At 39.0% G+C, this 15284-nt stretch overlaps 1 protein-coding gene across 2 annotated transcripts; it reads right to left on the minus strand.

Annotated features, from left to right (window-relative positions):
* Positions 1–1235: 1235 nt before the first annotated feature.
* On the minus strand, positions 1236–14854 carry penkb (proenkephalin b). Of its 2 annotated transcripts, none has more exons than XM_039754536.1 (3): positions 14706–14854; positions 14140–14283; positions 1236–2419 (listed from the first exon to the last, which is right to left on the minus strand). In XM_039754536.1, the coding sequence occupies exons 1-3, from the start codon at positions 14712–14714 to the stop codon at positions 1781–1783; spliced, it is 792 nt and encodes a 263-aa protein (XP_039610470.1). In that variant the 5' UTR covers positions 14715–14854; the 3' UTR covers positions 1236–1780. The 2 variants fall into 2 exon arrangements, with proteins under 2 accessions (XP_039610470.1, XP_039610468.1); XM_039754534.1 differs by having other exon boundaries at positions 14140–14286; positions 14706–14852.
* Positions 14855–15284: the final 430 nt, after the last annotated feature.

Consider the following 15284-nt stretch of genomic DNA (forward strand, 5'->3'; position numbering starts at 1 on the left):
TGATTTTCTCAGATAGAGACACTTTCACGCCCCGTGAGAGACTTTGTGCCAAGAGAGTTAACCACGTCTGCAGCTGGAAATAAAAGTCAAAGAGGAGATGACAAAGTAAAATGTTGTAAAGAATTAAAAAATTTAGGTGCGATACACATGCAGAGCAGGTTAGAGACAATGTAAGTACAAAAATTGGAAAGTTTCAAAAAAAATGTTAGTAATTATCACATTAGTGCAAACAAACAGAAATTATTACTCGGTGAAATACCGGAACAGTGAAAAGAGATCGAATGTATTGTTCAGATATAATTGTTGTATAATTGTCTAATTCGTGTTGCCATCAGGGAAAAGTAGTGTTTCTTCCCAATGAAGAGGCATATCCGCGAGAATTAAAAGATTTGTTGCTTGGTGAAAGTGAAATCCCGCGAGAGAAAATGTCAAATTTCATATGTATATGTACTACTGTGTCATTTGAAAATTAGTCTGAACTGTTGCTTATCTTCATTAGACTGTGCTTTGAATCTTTCATCCAGTACTTATTATAATACAGACACATTTCTCTGCATATGTATTGATAATACTCTAAAAGGCAAAAATCCATAATGTTTTACTAAACTAATAGGAGCTTTATAAATAGTTTCTATTTGAGTCACTGACTTACAGTAATGTTATACAATGCTTTATTGAGTAGCTTAACCTAATATAACATTCCCAGAGCTGCTTAATCCAAGTCAGGGTTGTGAAGGCCGGAACCTGTCCTGGTAGCACAGGGTATTGGCATATATCGGAGCTCACTCACGCGTACACCCGGAGATCAGGCCAAATTTGCCAATTAACCTGAAAAAAATATCTTTGGACATGTAGGATGAAAGCTGGAGTACTCAACACATAAACCTCAACAGACACAAATGAGAACTTGCCAACAACAGTGGTGTGTATTTGATTTATATACTAATGACTGTTGCTGCTTGCTGTATATGTTTATTATTGCACACCATTACAAAACTCTTCAACTTCCTTAATCCAGAAGTCATGGGGTTTTTTATTTTTAGTACTCTTATGTTATGTTTTTATTTTTACAAAATATAAAAGTGATACCTAAAACTGATTTTGTCTACAGTGTCTTTGTTACCATTCATTTATACAAAAAATGAATTAATAGGGAGAATGTTTTGTGTTGTATGAACAAAGAAAAGTTAAGCTAAATTTTCAGGCTAATGTTAAATCACAACACAAGCTCTAGGTCCTGCAGTTAAAATGAATTTATTTGATTCTATACAACTAAGCAGTAGGAGATACACCTTAAATTCAAATGAAAAAATAGAGAGCATATAACAAAATACAGCTTTAAGCCTTAAGGACAAAATACACACTGAATGTAAACAAAATTTCTTTTCCATAACACAGTGCATCCCCATTCTTGATAAAGATATTTCATTATTTAACAAAATAGCTGGAAGGTGGTCCAGTTTACAGATGAGGCAGAACACATCCCACATAACAATATCTGACAATGTCATGTGCATCGTGTCCTTTTTAGGGGTGTCACGGGTTCACCATGGTACATTGCAGTGGCTTTGTATGTAGAAGGGGTGCAGCAGTAAAACAAAGATTAGCCAAAGATACCTCCAAGATACACATCATATGAAATAATGCATATCTAGTTGGGAAAAAAAACTAAAAGGGATAGACTTTATGAAAGTTTCTTTACCTTAAAAAAACTGTACAATGCAAGCAAGACAGTTAAACAATAATGTATGGTATTGGAGAAAGTCTTTTCATTCGGATCCTAATAACCCATAAATCCTCCGTATCTTTTTTCCACATCTGCAAGCTCTTCAGAGTTAGACTCACTTGTTTCTGCTTTCGGACGCTTGAAAAAACCACCATATCTTTTTTGGTTCTCTTTCCAGTCTGGTCTGCCCACTCTTCTCATGAAGCCACCATATCGTTTCTGGAGGTCTTTAATTCCATCTTCAAGGTCTAGACTTCTCTTGATGCTTCTCATGAACCCACCATACCGTTTCAGGATCTCACCATCATGATCACCATTGCTTTCCATGTCAGATTCTGCTCCATGCATTAAAAGTTCCTTTAAAATGCTTTCTGTATCAACCGGTGGGCTGTTTTCCGTATCTTTCTTCATAAAGCCACCATATCTCTTTGCTATAATTTCTGTCCCCTCATTTTCCTCATCTGGCTCTACATTGTAAAGTTCTGCAGTTTTCTTCATGAAGCCTCCATAGCGTTTCATGAAGCCCCCATACTTCTTTGCCAGCTGGTGCTCCTCACTCTCATTTGTGATGCTTTCAGAAGAGGCACGTCCATCATCTGTAAAAATGTCAGGTTTACTTCCTTGTAAGATATCTTTACATGCTTCCCAGGACTTTGTGGTGGAAACTTTGCCTTCACATTCAAGTGTACATGTCTGAAAGAAAATAATGTAAGTTTAAAATGAGCACAGAATAAAGGGTTTTGTTCTGTATATACACAGTAGATTTAAACATCATGGCTTGCTTATTATACAGTAGTAGAAATTACACATATACTTTTTAATGACACTTTAGCTAGACTGAAGTGCTTAAAAGTTTGAAGGAAAAGTCAGGATGGAAGGAAAACTGCATTGAGAAAAGTACAGAGACATCCTGAATGAAAACCATCTCCATAGTGATCTGGACCTCAGACTATGCCAAAGGTTCTCCTTCCAACAGGAAAATGACCCTAAGCACAAAGCAAAGACAACACAGGATTGGCTTGTTCTTGAGTGGTCCAGATTTGAACCCAGTCAGACATCTTGGGGGAGACTTGAAAACAGCTATCCATTGATGGTCTCCGTCTAACCTGACACAGCTTGAGAGGATCTGAGGAGAAGAATTGTGAAAAGCACCAAATCCAGATGTACAAAGTTTGTCGCTTCATACCAGAAGACTCCAGGATGTACTTGCTGCCAAAGGTGCTTCAACAAAGCACTGATTTATGTGTCTTAAAACGTTTTAAAATAAACTTGCAAAATTTTTAATTGTTTTCACTTTGACAATGAGGGGTATTAAGCCTTGCTAATAAGGAAAAAAATAACTTGAATCTTTACACATTTTGCTATGTTGTAACTTTATTCTACAAACATTTAAGAGGTCTTACTACTTTCTGAAGGCACTATATGTCATGATGTGTGGAGTCGACATCAACGGAAGTTATGCTTAAATTATTTAACATACCAGCCAGGCATCATGTGGAGAATCATGTACAGTTTTGTACTTCATTTTACAAAAAAAAAAAAGACATAGCAGTGCTAGAGACTCCATTTTATTTTGGACAATCTAGGCAAATATAATGGATGAACTTGTTAGACTTAATGGTCTGCTCTCATCACAAATGTTCTAATGCTTTAAAGTCTGGCATAAAATTGTACAATATCGCATGATTTTTTCCACTCCTTTCATGACCTTGAAGTCCACCCTATTGCAGGTGCCACATCTGACTGGGATGTTGTTAATCTGTACTGTGGAGGTTAGCTTAGATCTGGGAGGATTCTTTTGTTAGCTTTCTCAAAAGTAAAAGGTGCTGTTGACTTTTCTTAGCAAGATATGGTAGGTGCTGCTTAGTGGCAAGTCCTCAATGATGTGGGCCCCATAGAATTTAAAGCTGCTGATGTTTTCCTCAGCAAAGTATTAATGACAAGAGGAGCATAACATTCCAGAAGTATCCTGAATTCTACAGTCATAGAAATGATCGTTTTGAATACATTCTTTCACAAAGCTAATTTCAAAATATACATTATCTTTGGTCCCAGGGGTCCTCAATCCCAGTCCTGGAGAGCTGCAGTGGCTGCAGGTTTTTGTTCTGACCTGGTTGCTTAATTAGAAAGCAATTCTTGCCAATAAAGCACTAACAAGCTATGAAATTAAATTAACTCTGCTATGTCAGGTCATTCTCATATCCTAGATTTTCTTTCCCTTTCTATCATGCAAATGATTTGAAGGCTAAAATGGACGAGTAATTCTCAGTCCTTCACTTTTTTCTCTTCATTTTTCTTCCAAGTATTTAATTAAACCCAATAGTGCAGATAAATACACACAGGTGTAAATGTAAATAAGCTAAATGGAGAAATGCTGCTCTCTCTTGTCATTTGCATGTTATTGATAATAAGGAGCAATTAAAATAGCTGTTTAAGACACAATTAAGCAATAAGGGCTCAAAATCACTAAAGTGAAGCAGAAGTGTTACTTTAGCAATAAGTGCTTTTTATTAAGCAACTGGGTTGGAGCAAAAACCTGCAGCCACTGCGGCTCTCCAGGACCGTGATTGAGGACCCCTGGCTTAGGTGAGTTGAAACAACTGATCAATGTTAACGTCTAACTATATATTATCTACAGTGACATGCTCTTTACATTTATCTCAATATTTCAATTCATTTTGGTTATCATTTTTTCTATGAATGTATAAATTACTGTGGCTGTGTGCATGTGTGTGTCCTGTAAGGGACTGATGATGCTCCATCTGGGGTTGGTTCCTGCTTTGTACAGAGTGCTACCCTGGAGAGGCACTGGCTCTCCACAACCCTGAATGAAACAAGCCAATATTATTTTTGGTGTAGAAAAGGCAAAATCCTTTCAGTTATACTTGGTTTTATAACTTATACATGGTAAAGCAAAGATAGCATTCTATTTCTAGAACTACATAATGCAAATGATACATTTTTCATTCTTATTGGCCTGAGTATGGGAAAGGCACTATATAAATATAATGTTTTATTATTGTTATTATTATTAATGTAAAACACTCCATTGAGGAGAGCAGGACATCCTGCATAGTTGAATAAAACTTGATTAAATGTTGTTTTTACTTTTTACCTTTAGAAAAGTTGTCATCCCACAGTCCAGAGACATGCAGGTTAGGTGCATTGGCGATTGTAAATTGTTCTTAGTGTGTGCTTGGTGTGTGGGTGGGTGTGTGTGTGTTTGCGCTCCCTGCGGTGGGTGGGCTGGCACCCTGCCTGAGGTTTGTTTCCTGCCTTGCACCCTGTGTTGGCTGCGATTGGCTCCAGCAGACCCCCATGTCCCTGTATTTAGAATATACCGGGTTGGATAATGGATGGATGGATGGACCTTTAGAAAAGTGTCAGATTTTTGTGTTGACAATGACCGAATACACAATATATTAAATAACATTCCCAGCTGTGCTCTGGGTCACAGGGTGGCTGGCAGCACTGGTAAGAAGGCAGTAAACAGCCCTGAACATGGTACCAGTCCATCACGGATTCCACTCAAACTTAGACTCATTTTCCCAGAGGGCCACTTTAGAACTAACCTTCCCAGACCAGAACATATTTAGAGGTGTTAGAAGGAAAACCAAAATACCAAGAACAAAGCAGACATAGGAGGAGAATGCAAGCTCCACACAGGCAATGACAGGCACAGAACTCAAACCCAGGAGGTGGGTTCTGTGAAGCAGCAGCTGTACAACAACTACACCACCTTAGAAGTCTCATTGTTTTAAATATTGAAGGAGTCATGTCATTTTGAAACCAGACCAGGGTTGTGGGTGGGGTAGAAGTCTAACCCACCTAGCACAGTGCACAAGGCAGGAACTAACTCTGGACAGGGTGCCAGTCCATCACAGGGTGAACACACACAAACACACCAAACAGACTAGGGCAAATTTAGCGACGCCATTTCACCTAACGGGGCACCTTGGCACAGTGGTAGTGCTGCTGCATTGCAGTAAGAAAACCAGGGCTCTCTTCCCGGTCCTCCTGGTGTGGAGTCTACATGTTCTTCCCATGTTTGTGTGGGGTTCCTCTGGATACCCTCACAGTCCTCGCACGGTCCAGACACATGCTGGATTGGCCCTAGTGTGGTGGCTGAGGTGTGTGTGTGGATGAGTGTATAAGTGTGTTCACCTTGCAATGGTCCGGTGCCCTGCCTAGGGTTTGTTCCTGCCTTGTGCTCTATGCTACCTGGGATAGACTCCAATAAAACCCCACAACCCTGTTCAGGACTAAGCAGGTTAGTAAATGACTGACTATCACCTAACCTGCATGTCTTTGTGCAGTGGGAGGAAACCAGAACACCTGAAGGACCCCAAGGGGAGAACATACAGACTCACCACAGGGAGGATCCAGGACATGAACACTGGTCTCCTTACTTCGAGGCTGAGTTTTATCACTGCCTCAATGTGCCACCTAAATTAAAGGAGTTTGTTCCTTAAACTTCTTTTTTTATAGACATCACTCATCCTCAGGCAGTAGCTAAGACTGTCAATAAGTATGTGATGATCTGAACTACAGGGTAGCTAATTTGGAAGTGATAGCCAACCATGCCATTGGCACATCAAAGGCTTAGACAGCAAGTGCCATTTGCAGCATGAGTTGATGTTGAGGAGATTTTTACAGCGGATACGTCTTCATTGATTTTATGTCCAAAAGATAACACAGAGAGTTGATCTTTAATCTAGCAGGACCACCAGGTGGTACACGGGTGCCAGTGCAAGTCAATATACAGTTTCCAGCCATAGTGTCCTTAATAACCACCCTCCAAAAGCAAACATTTTATTTTTATCATTCAAACAACTTGTTTATTCTACACTGTACACAGAATAACCAATACAACTCTCTGAAACTTCAGTATTTAAAAAATGGCATACTGTTTTCAGGCTTGAAATGTGTGAATACTGATTGTTGTGAAATTAGGGCTTAGCTGATGCTTCTTGAGCATGGGAAAGGTGCTACATAAATAAAATGTATTATTATTTTTATGATTTCATTTGAACTCCATTTCTATTTCAGTTTAGCTGAAAGCAGTAGCCCAGCTTGGCATCTTTGGGTATAAGACACTCACACTCACACCGTCGCTCAGACAAGGCCAGTTCAGAGTCACGATTTAGCTAAATCTGCATGAAAGGAAATGAAGCCAAGATGTACATGCATCACCACACAGATGCTGACAAGGTTTGGAACTGAACTCGGGTCCTTGCAGCACTACAAATTTTATGTACAAAAATACCAACATCTTAAATTCATTCGTCTATGTTTTAGCAAATCAAATTTAATCGTGTGGCGATACACTGGTATTACTAAACAGAGATATGGAGACACACTAAACAAAAAAATTCAAAATAGTCACAAGGAAGTAATTGAAAGCTTAGACATCCATATCATTTAATTAATGTCATACTATCTATAAGGCCACCTTAATAAAATTTAGAATAAAAAAAAATAATTTACAGATCATCAATGTTAAGATAACTATGGTCATTTATTGGGGGCAGAGTGGTTACCATTACTACCAATACATCACAGCTACAGAACCCTGGGTTCAGATCTCAGTCTGGTCACCGTGTCTTCAACATCTGCATATCCTTCCATGTCTATGCAGGCTTATCTCAGGGTTTTCTTCACACCCCCCAAAGACATGCGTACTACGTCATTGGCAAGTCTAAACTGGCTTTGTGGGGTTGTGCCCATAGGTGTGGCATGTGATGGACTAATGACATCATCTTTGGGGTCGGCTCTAGCTTTGCACACAGTGTTAGCAGCGTAGACGCCAGCTCCCCATAATCTTAAACTAGATAAGCAGGTTAGGAAGTGAAGTCTTTCTACTGCAGTTTATTGACTTAAATAAAATACTTCTAGTAGGAAGTACAATGATATAAAAAACAAAGTAAAACTTGCTTAATTGGGAAGAAAACATTAGAGCTTACCACTTATTAAGACATTATTTGTATTTAAATATAAACTGCATTTATAGCTGCCTTGTGTATTTCAGATCCCCTCTGATCTCTTACTAATACTCTTTAATCCATCAGGCAGCAGTAACTTTTACACGTGTTTAGCATAAACAAATAAACTATTCAGTGTAATAAATTAGAATTAAAATTGCTTGTAATATAATAAGATTTCTTCTTTCTTTTAATTATAGTCAATTTATGCTATATTATAATAATATAGTATGAAATGATTGTTTTATATTGATTTATATTCTATCGGTATAGTGTGGTTTACTCAGCTTGATCAATTACTTGAGCTTCAGTTGTCATCGGTAGAAATCAATAAAGGAGCACACAAAGTTGTCGTCTTAGCAATTTACGCATGGTTGGGTTGTTTCATCTTTATTTTTTTGTTTTCTTCCAATGAAAAAAATTCTTTAGGCGATAAGTACTTGGTTCAGTTGATATTACCAGGACTAGCCATTACATTGATTGTTATAAAAGAAAATCAAGGAAATATAAAAAGGGAGGAAACTTTTCAAAGAAGAACTGGAATCTGCATATACCTGCAATAATTTAGATAGAACGGTGGGCCTGACAACAATGTGGCTCTCCATTGGGGCCATCTTAACGTATGAGCACAATGGGCACTGGCCGGGTCCCCAGAAGTTTCTGATGCCTGTGGATGTTTCTGTTTTGCTATCAAAACTGGAGCCCCAGTGCACTACTTTGCCCGGGGCCTATGATACTGGTAAGACACCCCTGAATGTACCTCATGTCACTTAGACTCTTTCTAAAGTGCCTTCTTCTCAAAGTTTCCATTTTCTGTCTGTGTGATTGTTCTTCTGTTCTCAAATGACTTCTCCATTCTGGCCCAGTATCCAGGGCCGTCTTAATGTATGGGCACAATGGACACTGGCTGGGTCCCCAGAAGCATAGGGGCCAACGATGTTTCTGTTTTCCCAGTGCACTGCTTTGCTCAGGGGGCTTATGATGCTGGTAAGACACCCCTGAATGTACCTCATGCCACTTAGACTCTGTCTAAGTGCCTTCTTCTTGAAGTTTCCATTTTCTGTGTGTGTGATGGTTCTGCAGTTTTATATCGCAGTGTACCTCATGTGACTTAGAGTGTCTGTCGAGATTGACTTCTTCTCGAAGTTTCCATTTTCTGTCTGTGTGATTGTTCTTCTGTTCTCAAATGACTTCTCCATTCTGGCCCAATATCCAGGGCCGTCTTAATGTATGGGCACAATGGACACTGGCTGGGTCCCCAGAAGCATAGGGGCCAACGATGTTTCTGTTTTCCCAGTGCACTGCTTTGCCCAGGGGGCTTATGATGCTGGTAAGACACCCCTGAATGTACCTCATGTCACTTAGACTCTCTGTTGAGATTGACTTCTTCTTGAAGTTTCCATTTTCTGTCTGTGTGATTGTTCTTCTGTTCTTAAATGACTTCTCCATTCTGGCCCAATATCCAGGGCTGTCTTAATGTATGGGCACAATGGACACCGGCTGGGTCCCCAGAAGCATAGGGGCCCACAATGTTTCTGTTTTCCCAGTGCACTGCTTTGCCCAGGGGGCTTATGATACTGGTAAGACACCCCTGAATGTGCCTCATGTCACTTAGACTCTGTCTAAAGTGCCTTCTTCTTGAAGTTTCCATTTTCTGTGTGTGTGATGGTTCTGCAGTTTTATATCCCAGTGTACCTCATGTGACTTAGACTGTCTGTCGAGATTGACTTCTTCTTGAAGTTTCCATTTTCTGGCTGTGTGATTGTTCTTCTGTTCTCAAATGACTTCTCCATTCTGGCCCAGTATCCAGGGCCGTCTTAATGTATGAGCACAATGGACACTGGCTGGGTCCACAGAAGCATAGGGACCCACGATCTTTCTGTTTTCCCAGTGCACTGCTTTGCCCAGGGGGCTTATGATGCTGTTAAGACGGCCCTCCATTTAGGGCTGGTGATGGGTTTGGCTCAAATCCCAACATGCCTGAACTGGACTATGCTGATTTGTGAAACTATTTAGGCATATGGTGCACATTATTTTAGAATGACTCTTTTTACATAATGAATATGTCAATCAAGTTTGTAGGTACAAAAGAAGCAGAACATTTCACTGCTGGAGACGTATTTTGTTGTATCCAGACAATTAGCATTCTGGGGTAGTGGGCACCAACATGCACAAAGCAGGACCCCAACTCGCCAGCACACAGATATTAACATATAGCAGGGGGATGCTTTATTTTGCATTTAGCAATTAACCTGAACTGCAGAATGAAATTGGAATCCTGGCAGGATAAAGTCGACACAAAACGCCTGCTAGAATCTCACATCTGAGTCAACAGTACTAGCAGTAACAGACACCGGCTGGCCACTCTTGGACTTATTCTGTTTGCGGCAAGTTTTCATAAAGCCAATATTCTCCTCAGATCTGCTCATTACAAAATAGCTCTGCACACAGAAAATATCATATAAACATGAACAGAATGCACAGGGGACGCCCCAGCTCAGACCCAGGGCAAGTGCTGTAAGGCAGCAATGCAACCCTTTATAGCAGCTTACCCTACTCTTGAAGACCTTTCAAAAATAAATGAAAATTTTCCCTTGAAAAGTGTTATGATATTCTAAAATATGTCATCACTTTTAGAGCAACTTACACGGATGTCTACACATAATATAGGTGTACGCAAATTCTCTAAATCTGCTGAAAAAGTATGGGAAAATGTTACTTCTAAAAAAGACTGCAATTTAAAGTGAAAGCATGCAGACTTAAATCCTTTATAATTTCCATTTGCTGCAAAGTTATAACAATCATAACTAAGAGATGCACAGGATGTGTCAACAACCTGTTCAGTTGCAGTGGCGCTTATCCTTTTCCCAGAATCCTTCTTAATAATACAGTAATTTGTCAGACTGCAAGAAGTGAAACACACTGGACGAGATTAAAAAAGAAAAAGCCAAATGATCTTAACTCCTAACAGTAAGCAGGGTCCTGCTGCGGATGAGGCACTTCAGGGGGTCTCAGCTGGACTTTTAAATGTGCTGTAAACACATTTCAATTACTGCATAGACATTTAGTCACCTCTTTATTTCTGGGTTGACGATTTAAAGGTATAAGGCGCAAAAAATGAAACGATGTGACCTGTTATCCTACGTCCGTTATTTTCCAAAGAAAAGTCAAAGCACGATTGGCGATGAAACTGCACTAAGTACTCACGTTGGTTCTCTTTTCTACCCCAGTAACTTCTATGTATTTAAAAGGACATCTTTCTTTACAGCACATTACTCTTTAAACACAAAAACACAAACAAGACTGGAAATGCACCATAGCGTTAACATAAAAATGTATGGAAGCGTTGAAGTCTTTCAGGCACTTTGTCCTTTGATTCTTTCTCAGCTGTCAGTTTAGCTTTGCAACACGTGTCTATGCTAAAATAAAAACGAGCTTTATTGTAGAAACTCTATGTGTATACCACTTAAATATGAATGAAATATAAGGCACTGAAATGCAATGCTTCGACTTTACAGCATTCACAAGGCGCAGCTGCGATGCTTGTTTAACAGCTTGAGTTGCCTTATCAAATCCCCAGAGCATTTTAAAACAGTCTGTACGAATCCTTTTATGATTAACGTTTAACAATATGCGAACTATGAATAGTATTCGTTAATATCATGCAGATATTTTTTATTGAGAAAGGAACTCGTGAGTTCACAATGACCCTCATCAGAACAAGCAGTCCAGAAATCGTACAGAAAATGGAAGACACGTCATTGTGAGAAAAAGGCGCAAAGGCACCTTCTTTAAATTAACCTGACTGTCAAATACAATCCTCTTGTGTGCCTCTTGCCAATATACCGGCTTATTTTCTTTGATAAACTTAACGTTTCTCAGTCTGCGTGCACTGAAAAGAAAGAACTGAAGAAGAGGAGCAACGAACAGAATGTGGGATGCGAGCTGCTAACAGTTTTGCCAGGTTAATGGTGTATTGTTTTAGAATAAACCGATTCAAATTAAAACAGCTTTCCTCTGTCAATATGTTGATTGAAAGACATTAACGTAAATTCTAATTAATTAGTCTTCATTGGCAAAAAAGAAAAAAATCATAACAAAATTACCAATTTTCGAAGCTTTATTCCCAATTTAAGAACATCATAAATACTGCCTGGTTGTAAATTTATTTGTTTCAAATAAGAAAGGCAGAATATTTTTAAACAAACATTGAAATTCTTGCTTGTTGATTTTAGAACTATGATCTATCTCAACTGGCACAAGGTCATCTAGTTACATAGTTATATATGGACAGTCCGTTTTTCACTCAGCTTTACTCCGTAATAAATAGTCCGTCCCGACCCATCTGTTTAACTGAATAACACGCAACAAATGTTTAAAGTAATACATTGCTGGTCTGACATGAACATCGCTGTGTTAAGAAATGCGTCCTCTGGTGGCGAGAAGAGTGAGCGCGCGACTAACAGCATTTTGAGCTTTCGTGACATTTTCATAGAAAACGTGATATTTTAATATTTAGTCATTTGAGTTAATTTTATAGGTAAACATTTGGACAGTGGTGCATTACTTCTGCAAAAGCTCCAGTATCTTGGCTTAATCCCGCTTGATTGCGCTACGCTTGGAGTGTTTCCCAATATGGGGTTTAGGTTTCCGTACCCAAGACTTGCAATTAAGACGGGTTGGCTACTCTGTAATGCCTGGCATGAGCGAGTGTGGAGATACGGCTTCAAGGTTCGTTCATGAGCCCCCATTTAACTCAGCCAGTCCGGGCGAATACGGAACTCGATGAGTCGGCAGAGGTAATGATGGATGACTGATCGAGCTTCATTGTTTGCAGTTATCGCTTTTTTAAGATAGATGCTCAGAACGGGTATTGAACAATTATAAATAACCCTAATACGACTGACTCGCGCACATTTTCAATTCAATACGTAACGATTTATTTTAAAATATTGTTTACAAAGATATTCCCTTACTGGATATGTCGTAATTGTTCCTCTAAAGTGGAACATTTACATTTATTTATTTGGGCGACACCTTTATCCAGGGAGACTCACAATATTTAAGATAGAATTGGTTACATTCATTTTACTAATTGGAGCACGCAGGCGGGTGAAGCGATTTCTCAGAGCCACACAATGTCGGAATTTGAGTCCAAAGCCTTAACCACTGCACCACACTGCCTGCCATACTAGTTCGGGCGCTGTTGTAGATATGTGGGTATCACTCTTAAAAATAAAGGTGCCAAAGTGGTTCTTAAGAGAGATGCCAAAGGGAAACCAAAAGAACTATCCAAATGAAGGTTCCATAAAGAACCATTATTTATTCAGATGTGTAATAGGCTCCATAAATAGCCATAAACGGTTAACAGGTTTATGAAATACCAGTGGGTTCCTGATTTTAAAAGGACTCTTGCAGCATACAATAACATAGGTTAAGTTCAACTTTTCTTGATATGTCAGTATCCCCTTAGGTATCTTACTGTAAACATTAAAGATTTTTGTTTTGTCAACGTATTAGTAACCTTTTCAAAGCACAAAAAACGAATTTGATATGTAAAGGGATTCCCAGAATTAAATGGTTCTTGAAAAGCAATAGTTTACCCGAAAACACAGTAAAGTGCCATTAAATAACCGTTATCTTGAAGCGTGGATAGATAGATAGATAGATAGATAGATAGATAGATAGATAGATAGATAGATAGATAATGTTATTGGAAATGAGACTGCATTATGTGGTGTAATACCTAAATATTGGAATTGAACATCAGAATTAATTTGATTACTGCTTTTTTGAAACTTGACCACCTCTTGATTAAAATGAGAACCGTCGCCGTTAGCATAAGACCGTTCAGCAATAAAACCCCTTAACAGATTTATTCGGAAATATTCTATTAACGCCAATACATTTTCATATTAACCAATGCTTAAAGTGTAATAATTGTATCAAAAAGTTGCAAAGGTGTATGGCTCTGTTGCTTCAGAATCGCTGCACCTAGAGACTTGTAGATTCTCTTGCAGGTCTTCATATCTATAAAGTACATCCTCCTTGCAAAGAAAGAACAACTCAGGACGAAGCTCGACGTCGTCAGATTTACTAGTGACCATGTTATTTGCTGAATATGTGTTGGTTGTTTTCAGTCTCCTAGAGCTGCTCGTGGTGCTGAACTCTCGTTCTTATTTGTTGCCATTGCATTTACTCAGCCCGTTCACAGTTAATACACACAGAAAGAAACATGAAATATCGCCAGTGTTAAATTAATACTTGAAAGTGTGTATTCGAAAGTATTGTTCCTAAGTACACTTTTAGATTTTAATTTAACACTGTAACAGTCAATTTAACCCTTTGCATTGTATATATATTGAAGTAAGTAATGACTGTCCAAGTAAGTCGTCATTTACAAACTGTAATCAGGGAGCACTCCGTACTTACGACGGTGTTGAGTTCTGGGCGGCGATCCCGCAGCTGGTAGGCGCAGTAAGCACAGTCTTTACCGCACTCTGCTCGGACCGTCAGTATTAGACAGGCGCTCACAGCCAACATCCACCATAGGCACCTTCTCATTACCGCCATGGGCTGCTGGAATACAAACAGACGGCGTTAATCGACACAGCGTATATACAGATAAGCACACAGCGCGCTGGTTTCGCAGAAGTCCTTACACGAAAGTTTGAGCAAAGCATTGATTTCGATTCACAGGGGCTGCTTTGCTCCTAATTCACAAAAGAACATATGTCGCGCTTTTAAAAGATGACATCAGCGATTTTAAATAAAAAGGAAGACTACTTAAGTAAAGAAAGAAAAGAAAATTGAACTTGACTGCTGAAAACTACAAGCGATTTCAAGTAGATGGGAATTATAGTTTCCTAAATCTCAAACGTGCAAAATGCGTTTCCCGAAAGTTGCATTTATAATTTACAAAGATCCAAAGATCGTTAATATAACACTTTAAAAAGGTTTTAAAAGTGCACTCTGAATGCACGAGAAAGCGGACTTACCTTTGTCATTAGCTGCAGGAGAGAGAAAGTCCTCCGAAGTTTCAAGCTGCACTGTCTCTCACCGGGTCTCGCTCCCAATATTTATAGAGGAGCCAACCAATCTCTCCGGAGAGAAATCTTGTAATGTAAATAGCCCGCAGTTAAATCAACAGGCTCATTGTAGCCGCCCTTTTAAAAGTGTCACCCAGACACGCAGCGAGCCTGTCAGGCTGTTCGTGGGCGAGTTCACATGGCTATCGATTGCGATTGGGTGCCTGCAAGTATTTATTTATTTAGCCAGTAGACACGATGTTTGCACCATTATCTCTTTTTTTTCTTTTTTTTTTTTTTACTGCACGCGGTTTTCCTTATAATATCCAAATCCTAATATGTCTTAACTGCAAATGCAATACAGAAACAGATTTTTATTTCGGTAATAAGCTCAATCACTTCGAATGTAAGGCTCAAATAAAACCGTTTTGACAACCCTTCCTCCCCCAGGAACACAAAATCCTCCAATGTATATTATTTTGTCATATATGCCAGTGTTTTTAGGTCGTACGCAAATAAAGTTGAAACCATTACATTTTAAACCCCCAT

This window comes from Polypterus senegalus, chromosome 5 (genome assembly GCF_016835505.1).
Source record: "Polypterus senegalus isolate Bchr_013 chromosome 5, ASM1683550v1, whole genome shotgun sequence".
NCBI classification, from domain to species: domain Eukaryota; kingdom Metazoa; phylum Chordata; class Cladistia; order Polypteriformes; family Polypteridae; genus Polypterus; species Polypterus senegalus.